This window comes from Gopherus flavomarginatus, chromosome 9 (genome assembly GCF_025201925.1).
Source record: "Gopherus flavomarginatus isolate rGopFla2 chromosome 9, rGopFla2.mat.asm, whole genome shotgun sequence".
In the NCBI taxonomy this organism is placed as follows: Eukaryota; Metazoa; Chordata; order Testudines; family Testudinidae; genus Gopherus; species Gopherus flavomarginatus.
In genome coordinates, this window is record NC_066625.1 from 6,908,900 (window position 1) to 6,921,110 (window position 12,211).

General features: G+C 54.6%; 2 protein-coding genes across 2 annotated transcripts in view; one reads left to right on the forward strand and one right to left on the reverse strand.

Annotated features, from left to right (window-relative positions):
* SLC5A10 (solute carrier family 5 member 10) overlaps window positions 1-12,211 on the reverse strand; it is an 85,776-nt gene that overhangs the window by 37,897 nt on the left and 35,668 nt on the right. The gene's annotated exons all lie outside the window — the stretch shown is intronic.
* FAM83G (family with sequence similarity 83 member G) overlaps window positions 1-12,211 on the forward strand; it is a 29,567-nt gene that overhangs the window by 10,907 nt on the left and 6,449 nt on the right. The window contains exons 2-4 of the mRNA XM_050967264.1: window positions 4,426-4,593; window positions 9,528-9,652; window positions 10,279-11,737. Of these exons, the coding sequence (XP_050823221.1) occupies window positions 4,426-4,593; window positions 9,528-9,652; window positions 10,279-11,737 (1,752 nt within the window). The remainder of the gene's footprint in view (window positions 1-4,425; window positions 4,594-9,527; window positions 9,653-10,278; window positions 11,738-12,211) is intronic.

The following is a 12,211-nucleotide window of genomic DNA, read 5'->3' on the forward strand; positions in this document are numbered from 1 at the left end:
TAATGGCTTTCGGCTGCGCTTTCCCCTTGCCCTGCCTGTCACTTGACTAACCCCATCCAGCTCCAACTGCTATTCTGCCAAGCTCAGCCCTCAGATCAGTCCCTGCTGGAGGGTGCGAATTCCCAGACAGACATAGGGTCAGATTCTGTGCCACGCCAACTCGCAGCTCCCGGAGAAGGAGGGAAAATGTGACAGTAAGCCCCCGTCGTGTACCCTGCCAAGCTTCCAGGGGCTGAAGCAAATGCCCGAGCATTACTGAGGCTGGGAGCTGATCCAAGGTATGGCAAGCCTGCAGGACTTGGAGCTACACACACCTCTCTTGCACCCGGGCTCGTGAGGGGACGGGCACACGGACGCCCTGTGCCACGCCTGCACCGAGGGAATTCTCCCCAGCCCAGCTGCAGGGCTTTGCCAGCACTCAGGGACCACGGCAGGTGAGCTACTCTCCTCTGGACAGCTCAAGCGAAGCTACGCCGAGTGCTGCTTCAGGGTTTAAAATGACCTTGTGGAAGGAGGCGTTTAAAGAGCCGGGTAACGTCGCTGCTACGGAGGGTAAAGCACAGTCATGGAGCTGCAGCAGCAGAGCTCCTCGCCACCGAACAAACAAGCCAGCAGGCCCGGCTCACCACTCTGCCCTTGCACCTCAGCATGAATGGATGGAAAACAACAAGACCAGGCCCAGCACAACAGCAAATTTCTCCGTTCCAATGCCAGGACTGGAGCCACAAAGATGATGGCCCGTGGCTACTGTCACAGTAACGCTGCACACGCAATACACGCCAGTAGCATCGCCCCCTACCGCTCAACTCTGCCGCAGCAGCCTGCCCAGGCTCATTCTTGACCCCCCAAAATGACAGCTCATGCCCTGGCTGGATATGGGCATATACCCCCGTGGGGTGGAACCACACCCTGAGGTGACTTTCGCTCCCATCCTCCCAGTGTCTGTTTGAATCAGTGGGGAGTCAGCTCCCCACCCTGGATCTTTTCCAGGGTGCTCACGGGTGTGTTTGTTTGCACATAGGGAATGGCATCCGAACCAGCACAGTGGGTCATATAAACAAAACAGGCCAGGCCGCAGGACGTGACACAATCAGTCATGATGTGTGGTAGTTAGACAGCCTGCTTGAAGGAACACATGCATCTTTCCAGCCACAAGGAACGGTTGGTTCAACCCAGTGTATATTTCCCAGTGAGCCAAACTTCACAAATTCTCCTCAATCGCATCACCAGATTAAACAAAGCAGCCAGGCGTGAACCCTTGTAACTACGACAAACTGCCGCTGACTTTCAGGTAACGCTGCCGGCTTGCAGCCGAGTCAGCTTTTAAAAAGGAAGGTAGCGTCACGGCAGATCTTACCTCCGGCCCTAAGTCCGTGGTTCCCAACCTTGACTCCGTTCATTTCATTATTTTGAGGCACGTCACCATATTGTCTCCAAATCAATTCACCCTCTTAGTGTCTTGCTTTAAGCTGTTTACCGCCCTTGCGATTCACAGTCTGGACAGTAAAATGAATGATGTTAGAGTCCAGCTCCGACACGAATCAAAATACAAGGGAAGGGTTTTTGTTCTCATATGTCATTTTAAAAAAAATTCCGCCACATACCTGTGGGGAAATGCTGCCCTAAATCATCTGGCCAGTGTCTGTGGCTTTACGGCCACGTTTTCCTATTCCCCTCCACCCCACTGCAGAGTGAAAGACGCACCTAAACCAAGAGGAGAAGCTGTGTAACTGTAGCTGAGGCCTGGCCTGACCTGAGTAATTAACACATGGAGGCCTCGTCTCTTGGAGGATCGCGTTAGGGAGCAATGCTTTGTACTCTGACATCCTTCGGCTATGGGAATCTTGGATGTTTCTGGGAGCAGCAAGAGGTAAGGCATTTGCAGACGAGGGTTGCAAACTTTCTGATTGCAGAAAACCAAACACCTTTGCCCCTCCCTACCATGCCCCCAGACCTGGCCCCTTGCCCCAAGGCCCACCCTGGATCACTCTATCCCATCTCTCTCTGTCACTCACTCTCCCCCACCTTTGCTCATTCACTTATTTTCACCAGGCTGGGGCAAGCAGTTGGTGTGCAGGGGGTGAGGGCTCCAGCTAGGGGCCCAGGCTCTGGGGTGGGCCAGGGATGAGCAGTTTGGGGTGCAGGAGAGGGCTCAGAGTGTGGGACAGGGTTCTGGGCTGGGGCAGGGGAGTGGGATTCAGTAGGGGGTGCAGGTTGTGGGAGGAAGTTGGGGTGAAGGAGGAGGCTCAGGGCTGGGGCAGGGAGTTGTGGTGTGGACTCCAGGAAGGAGGGAGCTCAGGCCTGGGGCAGGAAGTTGGGGCATGGGAGCAGGTTTGGTGTATAGGCTCTGGGTGGCGCTTACCTCAGGTGGCCCCGGGAAGAGGCAACATGTCCCTCCGGCTCCTAGGTGCAGGAGCACTGGGCTGCCAGGGGGCTCTGTGCACTGTCCCATCCAGAGGCGCCGCCCCCGCAGCTCCCATTGGCTGCAGTTCCTGGCCAATGGGAACTGCAGAGCTGGGTTGATGGCAGGGGCAGCGCACAGAGCCCCTCTGTCCGCCCCGATCTAGGAGCTGAAGGGACATGCTGGCAGGTTCTGGGAGCTGCACGGAGCTGGCCACTGTGGCCCGGTTGGGTTAATAGTGCATTCGACCAAGCATGCCTGGCAACGCTACGACAGACAGAAGTGTAGATCCTGTCCCTTTCACACAAGGAATCGTAGCTTTGCCAAAAGAAATCAGGGACCTGGGCTTCCTGTGCTACATTCCACTGTTAGAAAGAGAGGCTGTTGAGTAGGGAACAGGAGTCAAGACTCCTGGGTTCTGCTCCTGACTCATCCTCATGACTTTGGGCAAGTCATGTAAACAGTCTGGGTGAATTCCTGGCTCATTTGAAGTCAGTGCAAGTTTTGCCACTGACTTCACCAGAGGCAGGACTTCACCCTCTGTGCCCCAGTTTGTCAGTAAAATGGGGTTAACAACACCTCCCTCCTAGGGCTTAATGAAAGCTCATGAAGGACGAGACGTCGTCAGCCACTGGCGGCTGGAAAGTACAAAGCACTCTGCTTGGGGCCGGAATGCTGGCTCAAATGACGCTGAGATGGAAATCTCAAAAGTGCCCTCATTTGCAGCCTGTCTCCCGAGCCAAGGGATTTGCACACCACGCGGTGGCAGCATCGATACAGAGGGGTGGAATATTACAGGGTAGAGGTGGAAGGTGCTGCCAGCTAAACGACCCAGGTTCTAGTCCCAGCGTCTCAGAGAGGAGGATAATATAAGTCTCCACTCTCTGCAGAGCACGTGTGAACGCTGCCATTTTGGCCAATTCACCAGGGCCTTCTGGAGCTCAAAGCGTGAGCTGTTACAGTTTGAGCTAACGAGTCAAGATTCAATAGCTGGGGGCTGTAACTGGCCCATATCCTCTGTATATTGGTGGGGGGGACCCAGCGTGGGACCCAGGGCTCTGTCACAGAGAGCTCACAGCAGGGGGCTGGATTGTCAAGGCCCAGTATGAGTTTGCTGAGCTGAGTAAGTCCGGCTCTCGTAGAGAGATGCACACAGGGGTAGTTCCATTGACTTCTAGCAGACTGCTTCCCTGGGTAAAGGTACCGCCGGTGCCTAAGCGCCTGCAGGATCAGGGCCCTGAGCTGGTGGGTATGTCCCCAGCTTGTCTGATGTGAGTTCTTGGGACCTGCTCCGAGTGCAGCTCCCTGCCAGGGAAAGGCAGGGTCCTCACCTGGTGAGCCCCATTTGTTTGTGTCCTAGGCAGATCACAAAATCTTGGCAATTAAAGTCACATCACCCCGATGACGGTCTTGCTCTGCTTCCAACTTCAGCTCCAATGTGAGCTGAGCACACGCTGCGCCCCAATCCGCTAGAGTTGGCGATTAATCATAGAATCATAGAATCTCAGGGCTGGAAGGGACCTCAGGCGGCCATCTAGTCCCACTCCCTGCTCAGAGCAGGACCAATCCCCAATGTCAGATCTCATTTGAACGTGGGGGTTGCCAGCTTCCGGTTGGTACCACGCAGAATTCTACATAGTGGGTGTCAATCCAGAGGCAGATAAAATCATGTAAGAATTGCCTTGATGGGGAAAGCAGCGCGGTAAATCAGAGGGAAATCCCACTTCCTTAGGAGGCGAGAAACACTTGGATGGTACCAGTACAACTACACTGAGGACTAGTAAACATTTCCCAGAGCTGGTCTTGCCCCAGGGATCAGAAAAGGCAGGAACTGTCCTTTTGTTCTGTTTTTGTACAGCACCTAGCACCCTGGGGGACTGGGGATCCTGTAATAAGTAATAATAATTTCAGTCCCTGATTTGAGGTGGAACAGCAGGGGTCAGTCAGTGAAGCAACTCACCGCACTCTAGCCTATGCATATCATTTGAATTCACCCTCTTCTGCCCACTCCCCTCCCTCAACAGGTCGTGGCTGTTGTCATGGACATGTTCACGGACGTCGACATCTTCAAGGACCTCTTGGATGCTGGCTTCAAGCGGAAAGTCGGCGTCTACATCATCGTGGATGAGACCAATGCGAAATACTTCCTTCAGATGTGCGAGCGAGCACAGATGCACGCCGGGCACCTGAAGGTAAGACGGGCACCGAGGGCGTGGCGCCATGCAGTGGGTGGCTATGGGCAAGCAAGATTAGCCAACTGGAAGCTCGGATAGAAAAACTGGGCTTGATTCTGCCCTGGTGTCCTCGGTTACCTCCATGCACAGTGAATGCATGAAAAGGGATGTTACACATGAGCCCGGCTGGGTGACGACACATAGTGCCAGGTGCAGGAGAACTGGGCATCCTCAAGGCAATGGCACTGAATTGCAGCCGAGCGCAGCGTTAAGAATAGCGAGTGCCCTGGACGGCACGTTTCGCTCACGCCCACAGGATAACAACCTGAAACGGAGGGCTGCCTCCCACTCAGGACGCAACAGCTGGCGGGAGCTCGGGGGAGCTCGGCTGCAGGTGAGACCATTCCAGCTGGTATTTTCACCCAGTTTACAAGCAACGGTGCTCGCGCTGCCTGTAATTATCATTTCAAAGGCCGGAGAGCCGATGGTGCCATGAGTTGTTGCAACGCCTCCTGGTTCATGTTCAGAGCTCTGCCTTGACTCAGGAGGGGGCGGAAAGAGGCCAGCTAGGCACGTGGTCCCCACAAGCACATCTGAGGCCCAGCTTTCCTTCTGGGCACAAAGGGGGTGCAGATCTCCAGCCAGCCCCCTGCTAGCCTCTCTGGGCACCACCGGGGGAAGGGTATGTTTGTATAAAATGAAGTGGGGGGCTGGCTAAGCCAGGCAGTGGTGCCTAGTGGCTAGGTGCATCTGTGGCACTAGTCCCAGCTCTGCCCCTGGGCAAGTCACCTCCCTGCAATGTGCCTCAGTTTCCCCAACTGTAAAATGGGGATAACGATGCTGCCTTCCTTCAGCTGTCTCTTCAGGACACAGGCGTCTCTGAGGCATGGGGGAGGCTATCCATATTGGTAGCACATGTCAGACCCGGAGGCTGCTGGAGGAGGTGGGACATGATGGGGAAGTTAGCAAGCAGCACTGGCCCTGAAGGCTTAATCCAGCTCCATGTCCCCACTGCCCACAGGCCAAAGAGCTGATCTGGGTGCAGGTGAATTGCACGAGGGGGAAGGGAAGGGCTAGGAATCCTCCTTCAAAATCCCTGAGCTGCCTCTGCAGCCCCCTAGCCCAGCCATTCTGCAGGAGAAGATCTGTGGAGTCTCCGGCCCCGTATACCTGGTCCTGCCTAGCCAGGCTCTCTGGCCGCCAGATCAGTAGCTCTGTGGCAGCCTATGGGGCATGTGGGATGATTGGGTCTGTCACTTACAGGCAACCCTGCAGCCAGGGGAAGAGAAGAAACTTTTGAAAACAACAAGCAAGGCTGTCCCGTTCCAGGGCCTCCACATCCAGCAACAGCAAGGAGGCGAAATGGGAGCAGGGATACACACACCCCCAGCGTCTCCTGTGCGCTGCCAACAATGTGTTGGTCCTTCCCATTAATGGCAGGCAGGGCCGGATGGCAACAGCAGAACAGCTGCTGGCACCAGCCAGGGTGATGTCGAACACCCAGCCCGACACAGCACCCACGAGAGAGAGAGAGGAACAATGGAAGGAATCTGCCAGCGCAGGCTGTTTTCACACTCAGGCAGGGAGACAAGGAGCGACTTGGCTTTGATGTCCCTGTCCTGTCCCCTTATTTTAACAGGAGAGACATGTATTGTAAACAGTCCCCCTGGCAACAAGATCTCATGGCTGCCTCTGTGCTAAATACATCTGCCCCACCAGGCCCGACAGGGCTAGAATGCAGAGCCGCACGGCACAAGCCCCTGCCACTTGCGCTAAAGGAGAAGTATCACTCCGGTGGGGTTTTTATATTGACCGATAACATGTAGGATCAAGCTCCACAACTCGGCAAAGCAAAGCATTACAGGCCTCCAGAGACTAAACTATTGTGCGCCACACGCAGAGAACAGGGAAGGTCAAACAATGTGTCCGAGGCCCGTGCAGTGGCTGGAATGGATTCCGGGAGATATACCCGCACGTCAGTTGTCTAGCGCTGCACTGCCGTGTCCATTTACATTGGGAGGGGGGCGGGGATCAGATCTCCTGGATGGACAGCACCACGAATGTCTGGGATATAGAAAGAAACTGGGCACAGGCCATCACCGTGGGTTTGGTGCTCTCAATCTAGTCCTTCCACTGGCATTTCACCTGCTCCTGCAATATCTAGCACTATTTGGCAGCCTCTGTTCTTGAAAAGCTCCAAGAGTGTTCCAGGCCAGGGACCTGTGTCCTTTGGCAAGCTGTGTGAGAAAGCTCCTGCTAGTGCTGCTGCCAGAGGTCCGGACCCTGCTAGCCAGTGTTAGCAAGGCTCACTGGTTGCATAAGCCCATCAGCCAGGGCAGGCGTTGTGTGAGGGCAAAGAGCGGATGGGAGGGGTTCCCAGAAGTGACTAAAGCCAGCAGGGCACACCTTTGGTCCTACTTGCCTGCAGAGCAATGATCAAAAGCCTTCATGCACCAGGTGGGTGTGTGGCTGTTATCACAAATTCCTGATGCATGGGAATCTCCTGGTTTCACTTTCAGGCCTGCTGACCAGCCTGCTTTTCCAGGTTGTACTTTAACTATCGGGCCATAAACCACTTTGCCTTTGCCTTGCTTGGCACAGCAGATATCTACCTTGAGGAATGCAGCCACGTGGCTCCAGCCACCAAGCGGCTCTCTGATTGGCATCCAAGCACACTCATGAACCTCCCACCTCTCAAGCTAGCCGGAGAATGGCCGTCACGGGGACTGTGGCACAGAGAGAAAGGAAAGTTCATACATACTTAGGCAACACAGCACTGGCTCCGACAGGTGCCTGGTGTTCTCCTACCCAGCACATTAACTGTCCGGGGTTGCATGTGGAAGTGATTTCCATGCATCTGGGCTGTGCAGCACCCAGCACTGAGGTTAAGATGAATGTTCAGCTCAGGAAAGCTCCAGGCTAGTCGCAAGGGGTGACGCCGGTGACAACTCTGGTATATTGGCAGAGCTGTGGACGGGGCCAGGACCAGAACAGCAGGTGTGCACCAGCAGATCCCTGGAGACAGAGTCCTGGTTGGATTCTCCCACTGGCACTGGGCCTCCTGGCACCACTGGACAGACTCACACTAGCCCGAATCTATCTACCTGGGTTGGGAGGCTGGCAGTGTAGAAATACCCATGGAAGCCAAAACCAACAAGGAGTCCGGTGGCACCTTAAAGACTAACAGATGTATTTGGGCATAAGCCTTCATGGGCATAAGCTTTCGTGCATCTGAAGAAGTGGGATTTTTACCCACGAAAGCTTATGCCCAAATAAATCTGTTTGTCTTTAAGGTGCCACCGGACTCCTTGTTTTTGTGGATACAGATTAACATGGCTACCCCCTGTTACTTGACATGGAAGTCAATGGTGCAAAGCAGTCAGGACATCCCAGAGAACCTGAGACGCTATTTGGAAAGTGCTTTGAGCCGGAGCATGGAGGATAAAAGGTGCTAAAGACACGTAAGTTGTTATTTCAGTGTCTAAAAAGCAGGCTCAATGGACTTGGTAAATACCGCACAAGCTTGGGAAAGCCACACAGTTTGTTAAGCAACTGCTGAGTGTTTGCAGTGATTCAGGGGTTGAGAGAAGTGGCTATTGTGTTTTCTGATCAGGCATCTATCTTTACATGCCCTGGCTTTTGTTTTCTTCCTACTGGAGATTACTTAAAGCAGCTGCTGCTATGAGAGTGAGGAGGGAGAATGAAACATACCTTGAGACCTAGGTGTTTTGCTCTGCTGGGTGTGACCTGAGAGCGTCTAATGGTCCTTTGTGAATTTATGAAAAGGGTTGGCCTAGACAGAGGAGCTGGATTAATGGGCGGTTAAAGGATATTAAGTTAACAGGGATGTACTGAATCGGGTGACGGAATGAGGTCAGCCTCCAACTTGTTTTCCTGGGCATGGAAATGTAAGCAACACCATCGAGCTTCTAATGCGCCTCCCATGCCGGGATCTCAGGGCACACTGCGGTATTCAACACGTCCCTCCCTATGGGTCAGTCCACACTAGCGTTCTCATCTAGAGTTCATTGGCTGCCAGTTATTGCACGGTCAGTAACACGCTGTACAAGCTAGTCTGGAACACTCTCCAAACAGCTGTTCCAGGTGACAAGCATTTGCGGCTCACCCGAGGCCGATCCCATCCAAGCTCCAGCCAGTGGGTGACCAGGAAAAGGGGATAATCACAACAGAAAGCAGAACATTCGCACAAAACCAGGTTAGGCATTTTGGGGAAGCAGCAGACTCCTGAACTCAAGTCCCAGATGAGCCACTGACTTGTTGTGGGGCCCGGAGCAAGGCAGCTAACCTCCTTGTGTCTCAGTTCCCTTCTCAGCCACACAGGATAATACTTAGGCCACGTCTACACTACTGGCACTACTGCCAGTAAATCCACCTCCCTGAGCGGCAGTATCCAGGTGGCAGAAGATTTCTTCTGTCAACCTAGCTGCGTCTACACCAGGGTTCAGGCTGGCTTAACGGTGGCGCTCAGAGGCATGAATTTTTCACACCTCTGAGTGACGTAACTAAGTCGATCGACATTTTACATATAAACCAGGCTTTAGCTGCCTTTCAGAGCTATTGCGGGGATGAGTCAGTGTCTATGCAGAGATCCGAATGGTGCTTTGAAGATAAGGGCTGTGCCTTTTTATTGAGACAAGGGGCCAAATTCAGCGCCAGTGTCAGTGGTGTGAAACTGGAGCACCACTGTTGAATTCTGCAGAATTAATCCAGATTTAGAACAGCGCCACTCAGAGCAAAATCAAGCCCAAGCTGGCCAACAGAGGGAATGGTCAATGGAAATGGCCATTTAAAAAAAGAGCAAATCAACAGGGAGAGAGAGACTCAATTTTTCAGCCCTAACCAAGAGTCCATTGAGGCAGGCCAGGAGCATCTCACTGCATCGCCTCCTCTTTGTCTCTTTTCCCACCCGCTGTCTTGCTTTTGCTTTGCAGAATCTCCGCGTTCGCACCACGGGGGGAACGGAATTTTTCACCCATTCGGCCACGAAGTTCAAAGGTGCCTTGGCCCAGAAGTTCATGTTCGTGGATGGTGACCGGGCTATGTGTGGCTCCTACAGGTAATCCAGAGACAGCTCTGTCAGGCGTTCCCACATCTAAAGAGCGTGCCGGATGGGGTCAGCCTCAGCTGGGCCACAGCGGGACCAGGCGGGTCGGCGTTTTAGTTTTAAGGGGATGTGAATTTTGATCCTCATGATAGTGCAGGGTCAGAGCAATGGGTAGAAGCACGCAGCTGGGTGTACCAGCTGAAATATGCATCCCGATCCTGACCTGCAAACCCTGATACCCAGTGAACTCGACCTGCCCCCCGCCCCCAATACCCAGCAATCCCGACCTCTCACCTCCAGTCATCACACTCCAGACTTGTCTTGAGATAAGTCTGCTGCTCCTGCTAAATTAGGTGGCAGTTCTGTGAGGATTTGTTTCAGAGGCCCCACTCCTGCCCCTTGGACATATGTCTGAGGAAGCGACTAGGCGGAGATGCACATAAGGCCCTTGCAGCAGTAGAAGGCAGCCCTTTGTGAACTCAGCCCACGGGGTGGCAGGATCCAGCCAGCCCCAGAGAGTATAAAACCGAGCCCAGGGTTGAGGTATTCACGTCTCAGTAGCAAGCCAGGTAGCAGGGGAACCCAGGCCGGGTTTGCTGCCATGCACTCAGACTGTTTCTGATTGGTTTCCATTCCAGCTTCACCTGGTCCGCAGCCAGGACTGACAGGAACCTCATCTCGGTCCTCTCCGGCCAGGTGGTGGAAGCGTTCGACAAGCAGTTCCAGGAGCTGTATCTCATGTCCCGGGGGCTCAGCCTGAAGTCCATTCCCATGGATGAGGAGCCGGAACCCGAGCCGTTCACTCTGCCCTCTGTCATGCCTGTCACCCCCGCCAACGCAGTGGTGAAGAGACTGATTAACCCAAAATATGCCCTGGTGAAGGCCAAGAGCGCTGATCAGATCAGCAAGATGTCATCCGAGAGGCAGGCGGACGCCGGCAGAAACAAGATAAAGGACAGCAAAGACAAGGCCCTTCCCGAGGGCCAAGCTGCTGAGCGGCAAAACGACATAGCCGACCTAGCCCCACCCATCCACCCCAGCCTCCTCAACATGGAGAAGGCCAACATGTTCGACTACCTGCCCACTTGGGTGGAGCCAGACCCAGACCCAAGCGAAATCTTGGGGTACATCAACATCATCGACCCCACTATAAAGAACGTGAAGCTGTCCCAAATGAATCGCATCAAAGTCTGTGACGTCTCCCAGGCCAATGCCCAGCACAGGCAGATGCTAAAAAGCAAGGAATTGGAAGCCAAGAAAAGCCAAGAGCCTTCTCCAGCCAGCCGGGAGCAAAGAGAGGCCCCTCCGACCCCAATCAAGGAAGCTCCCAAGCCAGTAGAAAGCCCCAAAGCAAGGAGTCCTGGGGAGGACAAGAAAGGAGCTTTGGCTATCCTGGCCGTGAGCCAGCACCTGAAGCAGCCCACGGCTGCAGAGACGCACAAGATGGACATCAGGCCCCCAGTGCCAAGGCCGAGGACGGTTGATGTCATAGACTTTATCTCCAAAAACAGCACACTCTGCAAAGACACGGCTGCCCTGCTTGGGGACGCCAAGAAGCAGCTGCGCCAGGTGGCAGAGCCAGCGAATGCAGATCATGGGCCGGGTGAAAGCCCCACACAAGCTCAAGCCACAGCCAGCGATCATCAGCTGAGGAGGCAGGCAGCCATATCCCAGGAAGCTCAGGGCACGGCAGCCGTGTGTCCCGTGAACGGGCTGGAAGGGGAGGAAGATGAAGAGGACTATTTGACACTCAGCGATCAGGAGAGCTATTCTAGCAGTTCTGCCACCCACAGCTACCACCACTCCAACGCCTCCTCCACCTCGGACGAACTCTTCGAGGTGAGAGGTCGCTTTGGGCCGCTCCGGAGAACCAACTCCGATCACATCCCCAATGGGGGGAACCTGCACTTGCAAAGGAAAATGAGCGATCCCCACATCAGCCGGGGCACCTACGTCAGCCCCCTTGGGAGCCTGCAGTCACCGCCAAACTTGCGCTTAGAGGACACGGTGCAGAGGCGGGACGATGTTACCGAGGTGATTAGGTGTGTGCTGGAAAAGGTGGATGGAAAGGAAGCACTCGCCAGCAAGGCCAGGCAGGTAGGACGGCTTGTCGTATCAGTCTGTTCTTTGCCTTGTTCTCCTGCCCTGGAGCCTGGCTGTGCTCTGCATGGGGGGAGGGACAGCTCAGTGGTTTGAGCATTGGCCTGCTAAACCCAGAGTTGTGAGTTCAATTCTTCAGGGGGCCATTTAGGGATGGGACCAAAAATCTGTCTAGGGATTGGTCCTGCTTTGAGCAGGGGGTTGGACTAGATGACCCTCTGAGGTCCCTTCCAATCCTATGATTCTATGCTGCTTAGGGAAAATGGCACCCTGGGCATATTTATATTTTGGCCTCCCCCACCACCCCCTTAACCTCCCATCACCCCTGCCCCCCACTCATGCCCCTCACTGCCTCCCTGGGTCTCTGCAGCCTCCTCTGGCCCCCCACTCATGCCCCCGCTGCCTCCCCAGCCCCCCCTCAACCTCCCATCCCCCCTGACCCCCGTTGTCTCCCCTGGCCCTCTGCTGCCT